This window comes from Macrotis lagotis, chromosome 8 (genome assembly GCF_037893015.1).
Source record: "Macrotis lagotis isolate mMagLag1 chromosome 8, bilby.v1.9.chrom.fasta, whole genome shotgun sequence".
NCBI lineage: Eukaryota > Metazoa > Chordata > Mammalia > Peramelemorphia > Peramelidae > Macrotis > Macrotis lagotis.
The window spans coordinates 171991255-172005662 of record NC_133665.1 but is presented as its reverse complement, the minus strand read 5'-3'; the positions used below and the strand labels follow the sequence as shown (position 1 = coordinate 172005662).

The 14408-nt window shown below is 36.8% G+C and overlaps 1 protein-coding gene across 2 annotated transcripts in view; it reads left to right on the top strand.

The window, feature by feature from the left end:
• Positions 1-14408, top strand: part of PTPRG (protein tyrosine phosphatase receptor type G) — a 776178-nt gene that overhangs the window by 526314 nt on the left and 235456 nt on the right. For both annotated transcript variants that reach the window (XM_074198838.1, XM_074198837.1), the window contains exon 5: positions 424-519. In XM_074198838.1, coding sequence (XP_074054939.1) covers positions 424-519 — 96 coding nt within the window. The remainder of the gene's footprint in view (positions 1-423; positions 520-14408) is intronic.

The window sequence follows — 14408 nt, the reverse complement described above, 5'->3', positions numbered from 1 at the left end:
TAAACTGATCATGTTCTGTATTGTAGCATAGATATCTATGTATATCTCACATATTAGATAGTAACTTTGTAAAGCTCTGAGTCTTTTATGATGATGATATTTGTCCTTCATTCTCGAAGAAGACCTTGCCATAAGGGAGGTAATGCCTTGAGAAGTGAACTGGATTTGAGGCAGGGACTGCTGTGCTAAGTCTCTAGCCTCACTTTCTCCTCCAAATCCATTTGCATTCAATGGCCAGAAATGAAAAAGTTGAGTCTGTTATATTGTTGTACCCATACTCCCATTACTAAAGAGCAGGGTATCTTACATTTATTAAAAGTTGAAGTGATCACTTGACTTGGATCCTGGGAATCACTTGACTTGAGCCAACCTGTCCAAGGGTGCTAACTCTTTAATTTTTCTTTTTTCCTTTTTTTTTAACAGATGCAGATTTACTTTTACAATCCTGATGACTTTGACAGCTTTCAGACAGCAATTTCTGAAAACCGAATAATAGGAGCCATGGCTGTATTTTTTCAAGTAAGTGAACTGGTAGCTGAAGTACTTTTAACCAAAGTCTTCTCAAACTATTTTTTTCCCCATTCATTGAATTGTTCTATGTTTAATGAATGCATCTGTTTTCTTGTTCACACCTGTCCAAATGAAAGATATTTCATATTGTTGGATGTGTGATTTAAAATATAAATAAGTATGTTTAGAAACATAATGAAAATTTTTGCATGAATTATTCTGATTTTATGGCTACTTGACTGGTACACAGATTGGAGAGCACATCTTACTTCTTGGCTAACACTAGTGAAGCAGGTTCTCTTAGCATATTAAGAGGCTGATGTAAGAAGTGGTTTTCTTGGGGGTAACTTTAAAATTAGACCTTGCTTGCGAGTAGATTAATAAATAGCATCAGTCGCTTTTGTAGAGACCCTCATTCCCCCCCTCCCTTCCATTTCCATGGCAACTTAAGTTTTTATTGAGACCAGATTTCCACGTCAGTGAATTTATGTACTCCCTTTTAAAAAATGCATTTTCCTGAGATGAATGTTCATTTCGCTGATGTGTTGGTTCAGCACCCAAAGAGCTGCACTCCACAGAATGGGTTGCTGATCATGGAGCCAAGTCCAATTAAAGGATTGTCAAGCAGGTTGGTTTTGACGTGTAGATGAGAAGAAGGGTTGTGGTTTTGGAATGGAGGGCGGGTTGAGGGAAATGTTTCAGGATGGCTTTCAAAGACCAGTGAGTCTCAAAATGGGCTGATTGAGTAAGCTAAGACATACAACCAGACTGATTTTTTGTGAGTTAGATGTAATACTTTCTGGTGGACCAATTTGGAAAGCTCTAAGAAATCAGACTATATCCTAGGTGACTTTTCTCATCTGTTAACTTGGGCATTGAAAACCAATTAAGCTCTTGGATTAAAAACACAAATTTGTTCATCTTGAATTTAAGGAAGAAATAGACCCTTTTTTGAATGGTTCATTCTACTTCTACCATGATGTCAAGACTATCTAGGAATGTTCACTATAGCTCTTCCTCCCCCTCCTCCCACTTCTCTTCTTTTCCTTCAGAAAGTATTCTAGGTTTGGTCAACTATGTGGTGCAGTGGAAAGAGCACCGGTCCTAGAGTCAGGAGGACCTCAGTTCAAGTCTGGCCTCAGACACTTAATAATTATTTAACTGTGTGGCCTTGGGCAAGTCACTTTACCCCATTGCCTTAAAATAAAATACAATTGTAAAAAAAGTATACTAGGTTCATATCCTAACCCTGTTACTGACTTCATGTGTGAAGTGGGACAAATCTCTTTTCCCCTGTAGATCCCACTTGCTCATTTTTTGAAATGAAGAGATTGGACTTCTTGCTCTCAGAGGTCCCCCTAGCTTTAAATCTATGTTCTGATGACTTTCATCCCATGATCCCCTGTGGTTTCATGATCAGAAGAGATAAGATATGTAAAAAGCATGACGTTATGGGCACATGGATGGGTTTGGTTGGCTAGGAAGTAGAGATGGAGGCTTGAGAGGAAGATACCAAGAGCTTATCTCAAACACCTTCAAGATGATTTTTAATCCTTTCATCCTGGAAATCTAAAGAGCACATTCCAGATATTAGTTGACTTTAGGGAGTTGTTAAAAAGTAAGTCAAGTGACATTTATTATGAAACTATTTCTTACCACAGTAAAATCAAACAACAATCAATGATGATGATAAAAATAAGAGTATTTCCATAACTCTTAAGTTTCACAAAGTGCTTTCCAAATATTATCCTTCTTTATCCCACAACAAACTAGGAAGTAGGTATTTTTATTATTTTGATTTTTCAGATGAGGAAATCAGAGCAGGCAGAGTTGAAGTGACTTGCCCAGGGTCACACAGTTCTGAGTATTAGATGCCCGATTTAAACTCGGGTCTTCTTGATTCCAGAGCATCTAGGTGATATAGTGGATAGAGGTGTCAGGCCTGGAGGCAGGAAGACTCATCTTTATGAGTTCAAAGCTGGCTTCAGACACGATACTCATTAGTTGTGTAACCCTGGGCAAGTCACTTTACCCTGTCTTAGTTTCTTCATCTAAAAATGAGTTAGAGAAGGAAATGCCAAACCACCCAAGTATCTTTGTCAGAAAAACTCCAGATGCAATCATGAAGAATCATACTTGATTAAAAATCAACTAAACCTCAACTTCTTGATTCTAGGTCTTGCCTTCTATCTTTTGAGCCACCTCTCTGCCTCTATTAAATACTCGATACAAGTGGATAGAAGGTTGCCTTGGAAGCAAGAAAGATCTGAGTCAGGTCACCTCTTCACTTTCCAGTTCCTTGACCTTGTGCAAATCACTTAAGCAAACAGTTCTCTTGGTAATTCTCTAAGACTAGATGGAGCCAACATGTATTAGTAAAGGGAGTTTCCTCTCCTGGGAGGTTCCAGTATTAATAACATCATAGGTTTGATCCCTGTACTCTATCCCCTACAGTTCAGTAAAGTATTTCTCAAAAATCAGCAAAAGGGAATCACTGTAGAATATTGGGCTTTAAATCAAAGGAACTGGATTCAAATCCTACTTCTGATGATTCCAAGCATGGTGACCTAGACCAAATCTCTTTTCTTCATCCCCAAAATGCAGCAGATGGAAAGAATCTTGGATTTGTGTTGAAATCTAAAATCTGCTCCTTTCTACTTTTGCCCTTAAGAAGTCATTTCCCCTCCTTAGACCTCAGTTACTCCAAACTCATTCATTGAGGTACCCTTTAAATTCCCTTCCATTTCTGAGCTGGTGAGCCCCTGATCTAAGTTTCTAAGGCACATACTTCCTCATACTAAGAACCTCAGACTGATATTTAACAAGTAAATCCTTCCCCAGATATTTGTTTCTTGAACTATAGGCACCAAACAGTGAATATAGAGGAAAAGAACTCTGTTCTTTGCAGAAAACACTCCATCTCCACTTGTGAATTTTTTAATTGACTATTCCTCATAACTAGTGTCCTTTCAACTCATCTCTCCTTCTTAGGTTCCCTGGATTCCTTCATTTCCCAGCTAAAATTCCACCTTCTATAGGAAATTTTTCTGATGACTTCAAATTTTAATGTCTTCCCTCTGTTGATTATCTCCAGCTGTCCCGTCTAGATTGTGATTATACAAATTGGTTTTTATGTCATCTCTCCCAATAGATCATAAGCTTCTTGAGAGCAGGAAGTTTGAGAGCAGGGTTTTGTCTTTCTTTGTATCCCAAGCACTTAGCACAGTGACTGACACCTGGTAGTTTCTAAGTGGATGCTAAGCTACCATTGTTCTAGTTTTAATAGAGTTTAGATTGTATGGTTTCCTTTATTCTAGCTTGAGTATTATGAACTATTTCACTTATGAGTCAGGTATCCGTTTATTTGACAAGAATGGGCACACCCTATTCTAACCAAGGATCCTAGTGCTACTGACTGAAGAGAACTCACCTTATATAGGTACCTCCAAATCTACCATAATGCACTCTAGTCATTTTCCTGCCTTGCCACTTCTACCCACACCCCAATCTTGCCCTGGAACTAACAATTAAATCAGAGTTAATTGCCATTTATCAAAATGACATCAATCCATTTACCTGATTCTCCAGTCATCAGACTTTTGACTACTCAAACCAAGATACCCCCAACCTAGCCACCATTTCCCTATATATATAGTCTCTTCCCCCCAATAGATTGTAAATTCTTTGAAGAAAGAAAGGGAATATCCTATTTTTTATATATGTGAATCTTCCTTGTAAAGCAAGGTATCAGAAAAAAATTAAATATTTAATAAAAACTTTTCATTCATTGAACTGTGTATGGTAGGCGAGTAAGGAAAAAGCATTAATGTTGTTTCATTATGATAGAATCTTGAAATGCCTCATTCTGTGATCTGTGACATCTGAGCCTGTTGACTCTAATGATTAAATTTGAGAGTTTGAACTTCCTTTCATGTTTTAACAAAAGAATTTTTGATGTGGTAAAGCCTCTCTAATTCAGACTTCACACATTTGGAATTTTGATATAAAAGAAAAAAGGCTGCTGACCTGAAACTCCTTTGTCCCCTAGCTGGGAAAAGATTTTTTAAAATTATAATTGAAATTGAGATTTGGGTAAGATTTAAGTATCTACTGAAAATAAGTCATTTAGAGATAATTTAAAAATATTGTGTTATGCTTATTCTAAATCACTCTTATCAATTTGTAAAAAGAAGTTTCATTAAGAACTTGTGTGGGCACAAACTCTCTCTTCTTTTCTCTGTCTCTCTCTCTCACACACACACACAAATACATATGATAGATATATGTAGGTTTTTATGAGATATATATATATATGTATATATAGGTATGTGTGTATTTACATGTATATAGTGTATTTGTGTGGGAATCTTTATTGGTTGTATGTACTTGAAAAGAATAGAAATGAGCAATAACTCTGATGTCATACCTAGCTAGAGAGGTAGCTTTAGAGACCAAAGGACTGGAGTTCAAGTCCAATCTGTGGCACATCCTAGCTATGTGACTTTGGACAAGTCATTTAAGCTATTAATGGTCCAAAACCATTCTCTAAGACATACATTATCGCAAATCTGGACCCCCCCCCCCAAAAGCAATATAACCTCATTTTTTCCCATAATATTCTGCAATTCAGACTTACACATACAATTCATATCCTACAGGTACACCTTATTTAAACTCAAGTAAACTTGAAAAATCTGGATTTTATATAAAAGATAAAAATGAAGAATAATATTTATTTTTCAAAAGATTCACAAATTTAATTTGCAAGTTTTGATTTAACCCTCAAATTTCCTGGGGACACTTGTAATTCACAATGATGTTTCTCACCCTTAGTCTGAATTAGTCACTTTTCTCTAGTTTAGTAACTTTACTTCAAAACCACTTAGAAAGAGCAAAGATTTGAATTAGTCACTTATTTTGAATTAAAAAGCCCAGGCCCAGACTGAGCTTTTTTCTAACTATCTAACAACTTAGTAGCTGTAAGTTGTCAGTTGACAGTTGTTTCATCTCACATCCCTTTATCCTGTCAACCATTTGGCATCTCCATTTTATGGCTTTGGGTATCTTACATTTTCATGAAATGTAAAATTAATGTTTAATTTATGATTTCTTGGGAAGTTCCTGTTCATATCTTTCAAAGCCAGGATATAATTAACATTTGAATATCTGAAATTGTATTTTTGCATCTTCTCCACTTCTGAAGTCCGCAAAGTACAAATATAAGATTTCTTCAAAAGTAGCAGTATTTAAAAGCTTGGTGCCTTCCAAGGGTTCCTTCTACCTTGCCCCTGCTCTTTCTGGGGATTACTTATGTTCCAAATGCAGCTACTTCAGAATCATTGCATCAGACAGAGATATGCAATTTTTATAAGGTATACACCCAGAGATCTGGGCCGTAGGCATATTTTTCAAACATTGAAAGAATAAATACACAGTATGCTTGATTTATTTATGGGTTGTCTTTTTTAGTATTTCTTTCTGACACCCTAACTTAGACAACTGTATTGGCTGCCTCATAATTTACATGTTTGCCGTGCAGCTGTAACATAGATTTTTGAGACTCTTCACTCCCGTCCATTTTTGCTTTAGCCAGAATATAGATGTGCTAACTAGTTCAGCTCTGTTGTCTAAGTTTAAGTCTTTGGCATCCTCTTTGCATCTGCTCCCATTGAAATGAAAAGTCAAACCGCCATATGGACATTCTCGCATCCTACCAATCCTTTCCTTTCATTTCATGTCATAGTTACAGGATGCATAATCATCAGAGAGGGTTGTCTGTGTGGTTTTGGTTTAACGAAATGACCACACCTATGAAAATTGCCAAAAATTGATAAAATGAAGAAGTCTCTTCCTCTCTTTACTCCAAGAGTCTTCAACTATTAAAAGAAATATTCCTGGATGATGTATTGATCTTAGATATCACTCAGAAATGTGCTTTTCTAAAGATGATTTTAACTACAAAATGTCAAATTAACATGAGATGCCATCATTTATCATGTCATTCCTACCTAAGGAACCCCAAAATTTACTATTGTCACCTATATATATATGTCTTTGTCAGTCAAGGTCTAAATAAGAAAGAGAATCTGAATTTAAGAAAAATACAAGGAGGCCCTCTCTTATTTGGCTAGCAGTAAGAAACCCCTCAAAGCCACAATATTAATTTGTAATTTCTTTAGAGATAGAAAGTCAGAGTTGAAAATCTTATGACTGCTACTTTCTGATTTTTAGTAAGTGAGAAGACTAGAGAACTGAATTAGAAAAAAAGAAAGTAGCCAGAGAAAGGGGAGAAAGACTCAACAAGTCTTGGGACTGCTTATAGAAGAAAGGAAAGGAAGGGAAGGGGATGCGATGGGAGGGGAGGGGAGGGGAGGGGAGGGAAAGGAAAAAGGGAAGGGAAGGGAAAAAAGGAAAGGAAGGGAAACTGATTAAACTAGACATAGAGCCATTTGTCCTAATAGTTGCTCCTTAGATTAGAGGTCCTCATCTCCTGAAACCCTGGACAAACCCATCAGATGGACAGCAGTGGCAGTGGAAGCAAAGACAGAAGTTGCTCATGAGTCAATGAGCAGTCTGTGGCCTATGGAGAAAAAGCACAGGTTCAGTCTTGGACTTTAAGTCTCAAGATCCCAAGTTTAGCATTGGAAGAAACCTCAAATGTCTTCTAGTGGCCTGGAAATATTAAACAACTTCTCCAAAGTCAAAAATGTAGCAGCACACATTTATCTAGGGACAGTTAGATGACACAGTGGATGGAGCACTGGGTCTGAAGTCAGGAAGACCTGAGTTCAAAACCAGCCTCAGACACTTACTAACTGTGACCCTGAGCAAGTTACTTAATTTTTCTTTATCTCAGCTTCCTATTCTTCAAAATGAGCTGAAGAAGGAAATGGCAAACCACTCTAGTATCTTTACCAAGAAAAACCCCAAAATGGGGTCATGAATTGTTGAATACAGCTGAAATGCTTGAAAAACAAGAAAGCATTTATTTATTTACCACTTTGAGTTTTTACAAAGTATTTTAAATATGTTAGCTCATTTGATTCTCACACCAGCCCTGAGAGGTAGATGCTATATATTATCCCCATTTTATAGATAAAGAGTCAGTGCCAGAGGGGATAAATGATTTGTCCCAAGGTAGGAAATGACAGCCAGGAAAGTAACGGTAGAAGATATATTCCTGGCTTCCCACACTGGAATTCTGAAAGCAATTTCCCACAGAAGCTATGTCATATCTGGTGGTTGTTTTGTAGTGTAATTTTGGCTTAAAGTTTTTGGGCTAGTCTGGAATTCATCCCAACTATACTGTGTAACATGGTTTTGACGAGGAAATGCTTCAGGGGTTTCATAAATGAACTTTGGGGATGTGGTTTTTCCTTAAATTTAAAAATTACTTCTTTGGGGGGGAAAGAAAAGGGGGGGGGATATCCAAGTGTCCAAGAAAAAAAATCAGTTCTTTTATAGGAGGATAGCCCCAAACTCCCATTAATTTGATGCCACCTCCCCACCCCCCAGCAGCTCATGTTTGGCTATGAGACAACTCACATTTTCCACATCCTTGGTTTTATCTAGTTAAAAGTTCAATTCTTTCACTGCATTACCTCCAAATACAAGGCACCATGTTCTAGATTGATTAAAAACACTTCTTTTAATACACACATGAAAATTAAAGTACATATGTTCCTCCTTACCTTTTTTAACAGCTAACTGATTTGATAGGATTTTCCATTAACTGAAGGCCAGAACCATTCTCACTGTTTTAATGCAACATTTACAGTAGATTTGTGGGTGTGTGGTATTGAAATTATGGTGTCCCAGATGTTTCCTGTGAGGCTCCCATTTGCAAATGGCCTTTCATTCAGATTTCCTTCTTAGTGGACATTAGGAAGAATCATATCATTATTGATGAAGTATGACGTGATTAAGGGACTTTCAATGCTTTGAATTATGACCAGAGGAAAATTCTGTCTAATGAAATCTTTCCACTTCAAGGACATCTGCTAAGTATGAGGAATCTGAACTTTGCAGAATGATGGAATTTAAAATTTTCTTTTGTGATCATTTCTGATAAGAATTTTGGATTCAGAAGAGAATATTGTCATCTTAAAGATGAAAAGACAGAGGCCAAGAGAAAGATTAAGAGACTGAGCCAAGGTCACATAACTAGCCTGATTCAGGATGAAAATTATGTTTTACAAGAATCACATTCTATGAAAAAGTTTTGTGTTCTTTGTAGGAACTTTTCCTGTTGTTTTTATTTTTTATTCATTCATTTAATTTTAATTAATAAGTACAAGCTTATTTTCCTTCATCTCGTCTTTGTACTGAATGAAGCATTATTCCAAATAAGAAGAGGACTAGATGATGCATTTGCTGTTTTCCCATAATTCTCTACTTCTTTTTAGTCATCAGGAGGCACATGAGGTTGTTCATGAATTTTCCTTTCTTCAAATGTAGCAATGATAACAGCAATCCACCTATTTTACACAGAGGTTAAAATCAGACTATTCCTTAGCCCATACCTGAGCATTTGTATTTTTTAAATATATGTCAATCATCAAGCATTTACTCGGCATCTATTATAAGACAGCTAGGTGACCCAGTGGATAGAGCACTAGGCTTGGAGTTGGAAGGATCTCAGTTTAAATCCATCCTCAGACATTTACTAACTGCATCATCTTGGATAAGTTATTGAACATCTCTCTGCCTTAATTTCTTCAACTCTAAAAAAGAATGCAATTCCTTCCCTGGGATGTTGTCAGGATCAAATGAGACAGTATTTGATGACAGTGATGACAGATTGTTGGTGGTGGGTGCAGTAGTGTTGACTCGACTCAGTCCTGTCCAGCTCTGTGTCACACTTTGGGGACTTCTTGGCAAAGACACTGGAGTGGTTTGCCAATTCCTTCTCCAGGTTACTTTACAGATGAGGAAACTGAGGCAAGCAAGAATAATTGACATGTCCATGGTCACACAGTTAGTACATTTTTAGGTCAGATTTGAACTCAGGTTCTTATAACTCAAGGACTGGTTCTTTACCTGCTATACCACCTAGTTTCCCTCTGACATATAGTAGGTGCTTAACAAATCCTTGTCCCCTTCTCCCTTCTTTATATGCCAGCCCATGAGTCGAGGATAAGGATCCAAAGACACAGTAGGCACTTTGTAAATGCGTGTTCCTTTTCCTCTTCCCCGTGTGATAGACCCCATGTTGAAGCTAGGGATCCAAAGACTCAGAGTCAACATGTCCAGTTCTCTTTCCTATGTACTGGACCCTAAGATAAGCTCCAAAATCCAAAAACTGAAACACTCCTCACCTTCAAAGAGCTTCCATTCTATCCAGAGAAATATATATTTGTAAATGTTGGTCTGACTGAAATTATGAAGACTACATTAAACAACCATTTTAGAATTTATTCAAATGAGGGTTAGCCTTCAGAATACCAGATTTTCCCAATTCTGGAGACTTAATCCATTGATGTTTCTACTACTAAAAATGTTTTAGTTCTCTTGAGATTACCTTCTGGTGTAATCTGGTGTAATCATCCAAAAATCAAATCCTTCCTTAGAAAATGAAATTTTGCTACTGCTGAAGAAAAGAATAGTGATGCAATACAATACCTAGGAGTTCTCTTCTATGACATGAGATCAGGATTCATGGTCTGCCTAGGATACCAATTAGCTTTGTGATCCTATGCAATCCTTTATTCCCAACACTTAAGTTTTTCTAAATTGATGAGAAGGTTTGGGGTTCCACACTGGAAGTTGCCTATGTGGGTAAAATAACAAGAGCCAGTCCAACATTAAAAACAATAAGTGATATTCAAAAGAATAAGCCACAGAATCTAAAGAAAATTAAAAAAAATTCCTGATGTGTCTTATAAAGTAGCAGCATCATTGTAATATGTTATGGCAAGCGTCATAAGGGAATAACACGAATCACCTTCTTGTCCCTATGTCTTTCAGCATACTATTCAAAGTTCACAAACAATATAGATTAAGAATATTATCTAGCCTTTGAGCTTGTTGATAATACAATTTACATCCACACACAAAATTTATCTGCCCTTTCCATAACAGTAAATCTGAAAGATCTGCACCAACTAAGGTTAAGCAATTATCTATGAAATTTGATTAAGGAAGACACTACTCTGGTTCACTTAGGGCAAAAGTATCCAGTTTTCCAGAGAAAACTGAGACTTTAATAAATCGAGTGACTTGCCTACTGTCATCTAGCTTGTAAGTAGCCTCATCTTTGAAATGGGGATGATAATATCTACTTCACGGGTCTCTCTTGTGGATAAAGTTCATTGTATGTGCTTTGACCAGAGTGACATGCAGCCAGGTCACCACACTCCCAAATGTGGCCCAAACTAAATTCAGTTCCTATCTAATTTTAATGTGTTGTTGTATTAATTAAATAATTTACATAAACATGAGCTATTGGTTTCCTCCTAAGCAGAGGTCTTTCAAGCAATGATTTCATGGGTCTCTTATAGAAATGATTCTTATTCTGCTATGAATTAGAAAAGAATCTCCCTAAGGTCCTTTTTAACACTGAAATTCTATTATCAACAAGTCTATCATTAAACATTTATTACTTGCTAAATGCTGAGATACAGAGGCAAATGTCCTCAAGAAACTTATAGTCTAGAAAAGGAAGAAAAATGTGAGTGTATATGCCTGCATATTCTCACACACACATGCACATACACATGCACATGTACACACCCCTGTCTATACACACATAAATTCAGGTAAATAAAATGTTTTATTCTATAATATTACATGTAAGTAATCTATATAAGAAAATTTGCATAAATGTATATCTGGATAGTATATGAACTTTTGATTTAAAAGATTTAATGGATGCCAACTAATTTCTGAGAGGCATATGATAGAATATTGCTCTCAGAGTGAACCAAGATTTGAGTTCAGATCCCACCTTTGATACATACTGGCTTTGTTACCAGCCAGTCATTTCAACTTCCAAAACATTTGGTTTCCTGGTCTGTGAAATGAGGATTCTGCCACTGCCGGCAGTACTAACCTCACAGGATTACTGTGAAGCTAAAATGAGATAATCTGTGCTTGTAACCCCAAAGTTCTTTGTAAATACCAGCCAGTGCCCAAAAAATAATTACTGTGTTTCTCCTTTTTACTTTTGGGCAGTTTTTTCCTGGCTCAGGTATCATTATAATGAGAAGTCAAAATGCTAGAATTATGGGTTAAGATTTAACATTTACATTTTTACCTGGCCATGGTACAGACTGACTCAGTTAATTCCTGATTTTACCTGCCAGAATGTCTCACCCTCTGCTCCCAGGGACCAGATTATAAATTCAGTTTATTCTCGGATACCCTGAACCTTTGAGCATTGATTCACATGAGCACAGAATCAGAGATCTAAAGCCAAAAAGGAACTCAGAAGTCATCTAATTTAATGCCCTCATTTTACAAATGAGGAAACTGAGGTCCAAAGAGATTAAGTGATTTACCCACAGTCACAGAGAGTCAGGATGTGAGCCTTGACCCTCAAACTCCAATATTGATAAATAAGAATTAATAAAATAAATGCTATCTGTTCATAGTAAATTAGTTAACTAGATCATCAAAATGATATAAAGGACTGAGAAATTACTTAGTAATTCTCATTAACTAATCTATAAGATACCTAAATATGTTGATTAAACTTAATAAAATTCTGATCACTCAGAATTGCAGTATTTTGAATAATGGCTAATTCCAGGTATGCTTATTTAGAGAGAGATCCCAGTGGATTCAATGGGCTTGGAGGGAAGAAATCTAGGTTCTCTGCTTCATACTGACTGAAGGACTCCATGGAAGGTGCTTAATCACTCTTTGCTTCATTTTTCTCATTTTTTTAAAATAAAAATAAAAATAGTTCCTACCTCAGCAAAGCGACTGGAAAACTATTTTGCTAAATATAATTTGTAAAAAAGTCAGTTGTTATCATTATTAGTGATGATAATGCTCGTATAATTCAAAAACAGAATTTATTACTCATCAACTACATACTGGGTGCCATGTTGGGTGTTGGGGAAACCAAAAAATAAACAAAAGAAAAAGCACCTATCCTCAATAATCTTACATTCCACCTGTGCAGAATACATATTGTGATCTGCTCCAACAGGACAGCTTTGTTCTTGCTTTCATATCACTCTGATGGGTTATAATTTTCCAAGATGAGTACAGTAAAATGCACCATTACCTATAACTCTCTTTATCTCTTTACTAATTCATCCTATCATGACCACTATTGGCATTTTCATTTCCCTCTTTGCATGCCTTGAAGCTATACCCAAAATGAACCCTTGCTCTCAGACTATGTCTTTTATCTCATTTCTACATTCCACAGCCTTGTGTTTATTCTCAGTAATGATTTTTTCAGTATTTTTCATTCCTTCCTGAAGATTGCCAACCCTTGGGCAGGTAGCTTGAAAGGGATATAGTAAGGTTTTATTAATTTGGATTCTACTTATTTAAACTTGTTGTCCCTTTAGTGATCATAGATTTAGATGAGGAAGGGACATTCAAGGCCATCTGGTCTCCTCCTCTCCCCCTTATTTTAGAGATGAGAAAACTGGAAAGTTGCTTTCAGGGTCTCCCATAGATAGAAAGTGACAGGGATTGAACCTAGGTTGACTAATGCCACATCTAAGGTTCTCTCCACTGTGCCACCATGTCATTTCTCTTTGCATTATAATAAAAGACCCACCTTAATTTTATTTCTGAATGAAAAGGAAGAATATTTTATGTACTTTAGAGAAGTAAAAATCTTTTGAAATTCCCATTTTATATCAACAGCTTGTTCATTGCTTGATGAGCCTTCCCATCTAATTCATTCAATCCGATCTATTGCAACCTCCACGTGAAAATGTTTTTTAAGTTATTAGTATGGCCTAGAGTGGCCTTTCTTCATCACCTGTGCTCACTTGTTGGCTTTTAAGACAGATAACAGAATATAAGCTCCTTGAGGAAAGGAAGTCTTTGTTTTTGACTATATATTTCCATTCCCTGACACTCAGCAGGTGCTATTGTGTACTATCAATTGACCTTTTACTTCTGTGGGCCTCAGTTTCCCCCTCTGTAAAAGGAGGGCTTTGGACTAGTTAACCTCAAAGGTCTTTCTAAATTAGTTCCAGCTCCAAAAATCCTTTCTCCCTTTTACACAATTCAGACCTTCTACTAATTCATATAGCGCCTTCCCACCCAACGTGGCCCGAATTAGTGAGGAGTGACTGTATTTTTTTCCCATACCGTGTTTTCAAGAATAGAACATTCAAACTGGCTCGGCCCCTTGAGCAACATTATAATGAGGTTTCGGTAAAAGCGGTCTAATTTTAGCCACCCTCTAAAGGTGGTTGGCAGGCTCTGGTTTTATTTTTTTTTTCCCCCTGAACTGATTATAGGGTTTCAGAGCCAGATGCTTCAGGCTGCACACTGTTCCCTCAGAGTTGATCCTTAAATGTTTTTGTGAAAGGAAAGGGATGTGTGAGGTCACATCTGTGTTCATGGGGCCCCATTATGCCCCCTTTTTGAACCATTCCACCTGGGGTCCCAGAATCTCTTCTCTTTCTCTATCTTTAGGTAGAAAGTGATCTACTGGGCTATTGTATATAAAGCATTTTGCAAAACCACCAAACATTGAGAGAAGGTGAACTATTATCATTATTCATTTACTACCTTTACCCTCCAAGGCCCCAGGTTTGGTCCAGAGGAGGCAGAAATTCAGTAGAAACGGTAGTCTCTGAGCTTATTGAATGTGACTTCTGCCAATCTCAATTTTCTCAGCCATAAAAGGAAGGATTGGATTAGTTCTAAATATCTGATATTATATGTGAATCAAGGTAAGTCACTTCAGTTCATCAGTGATC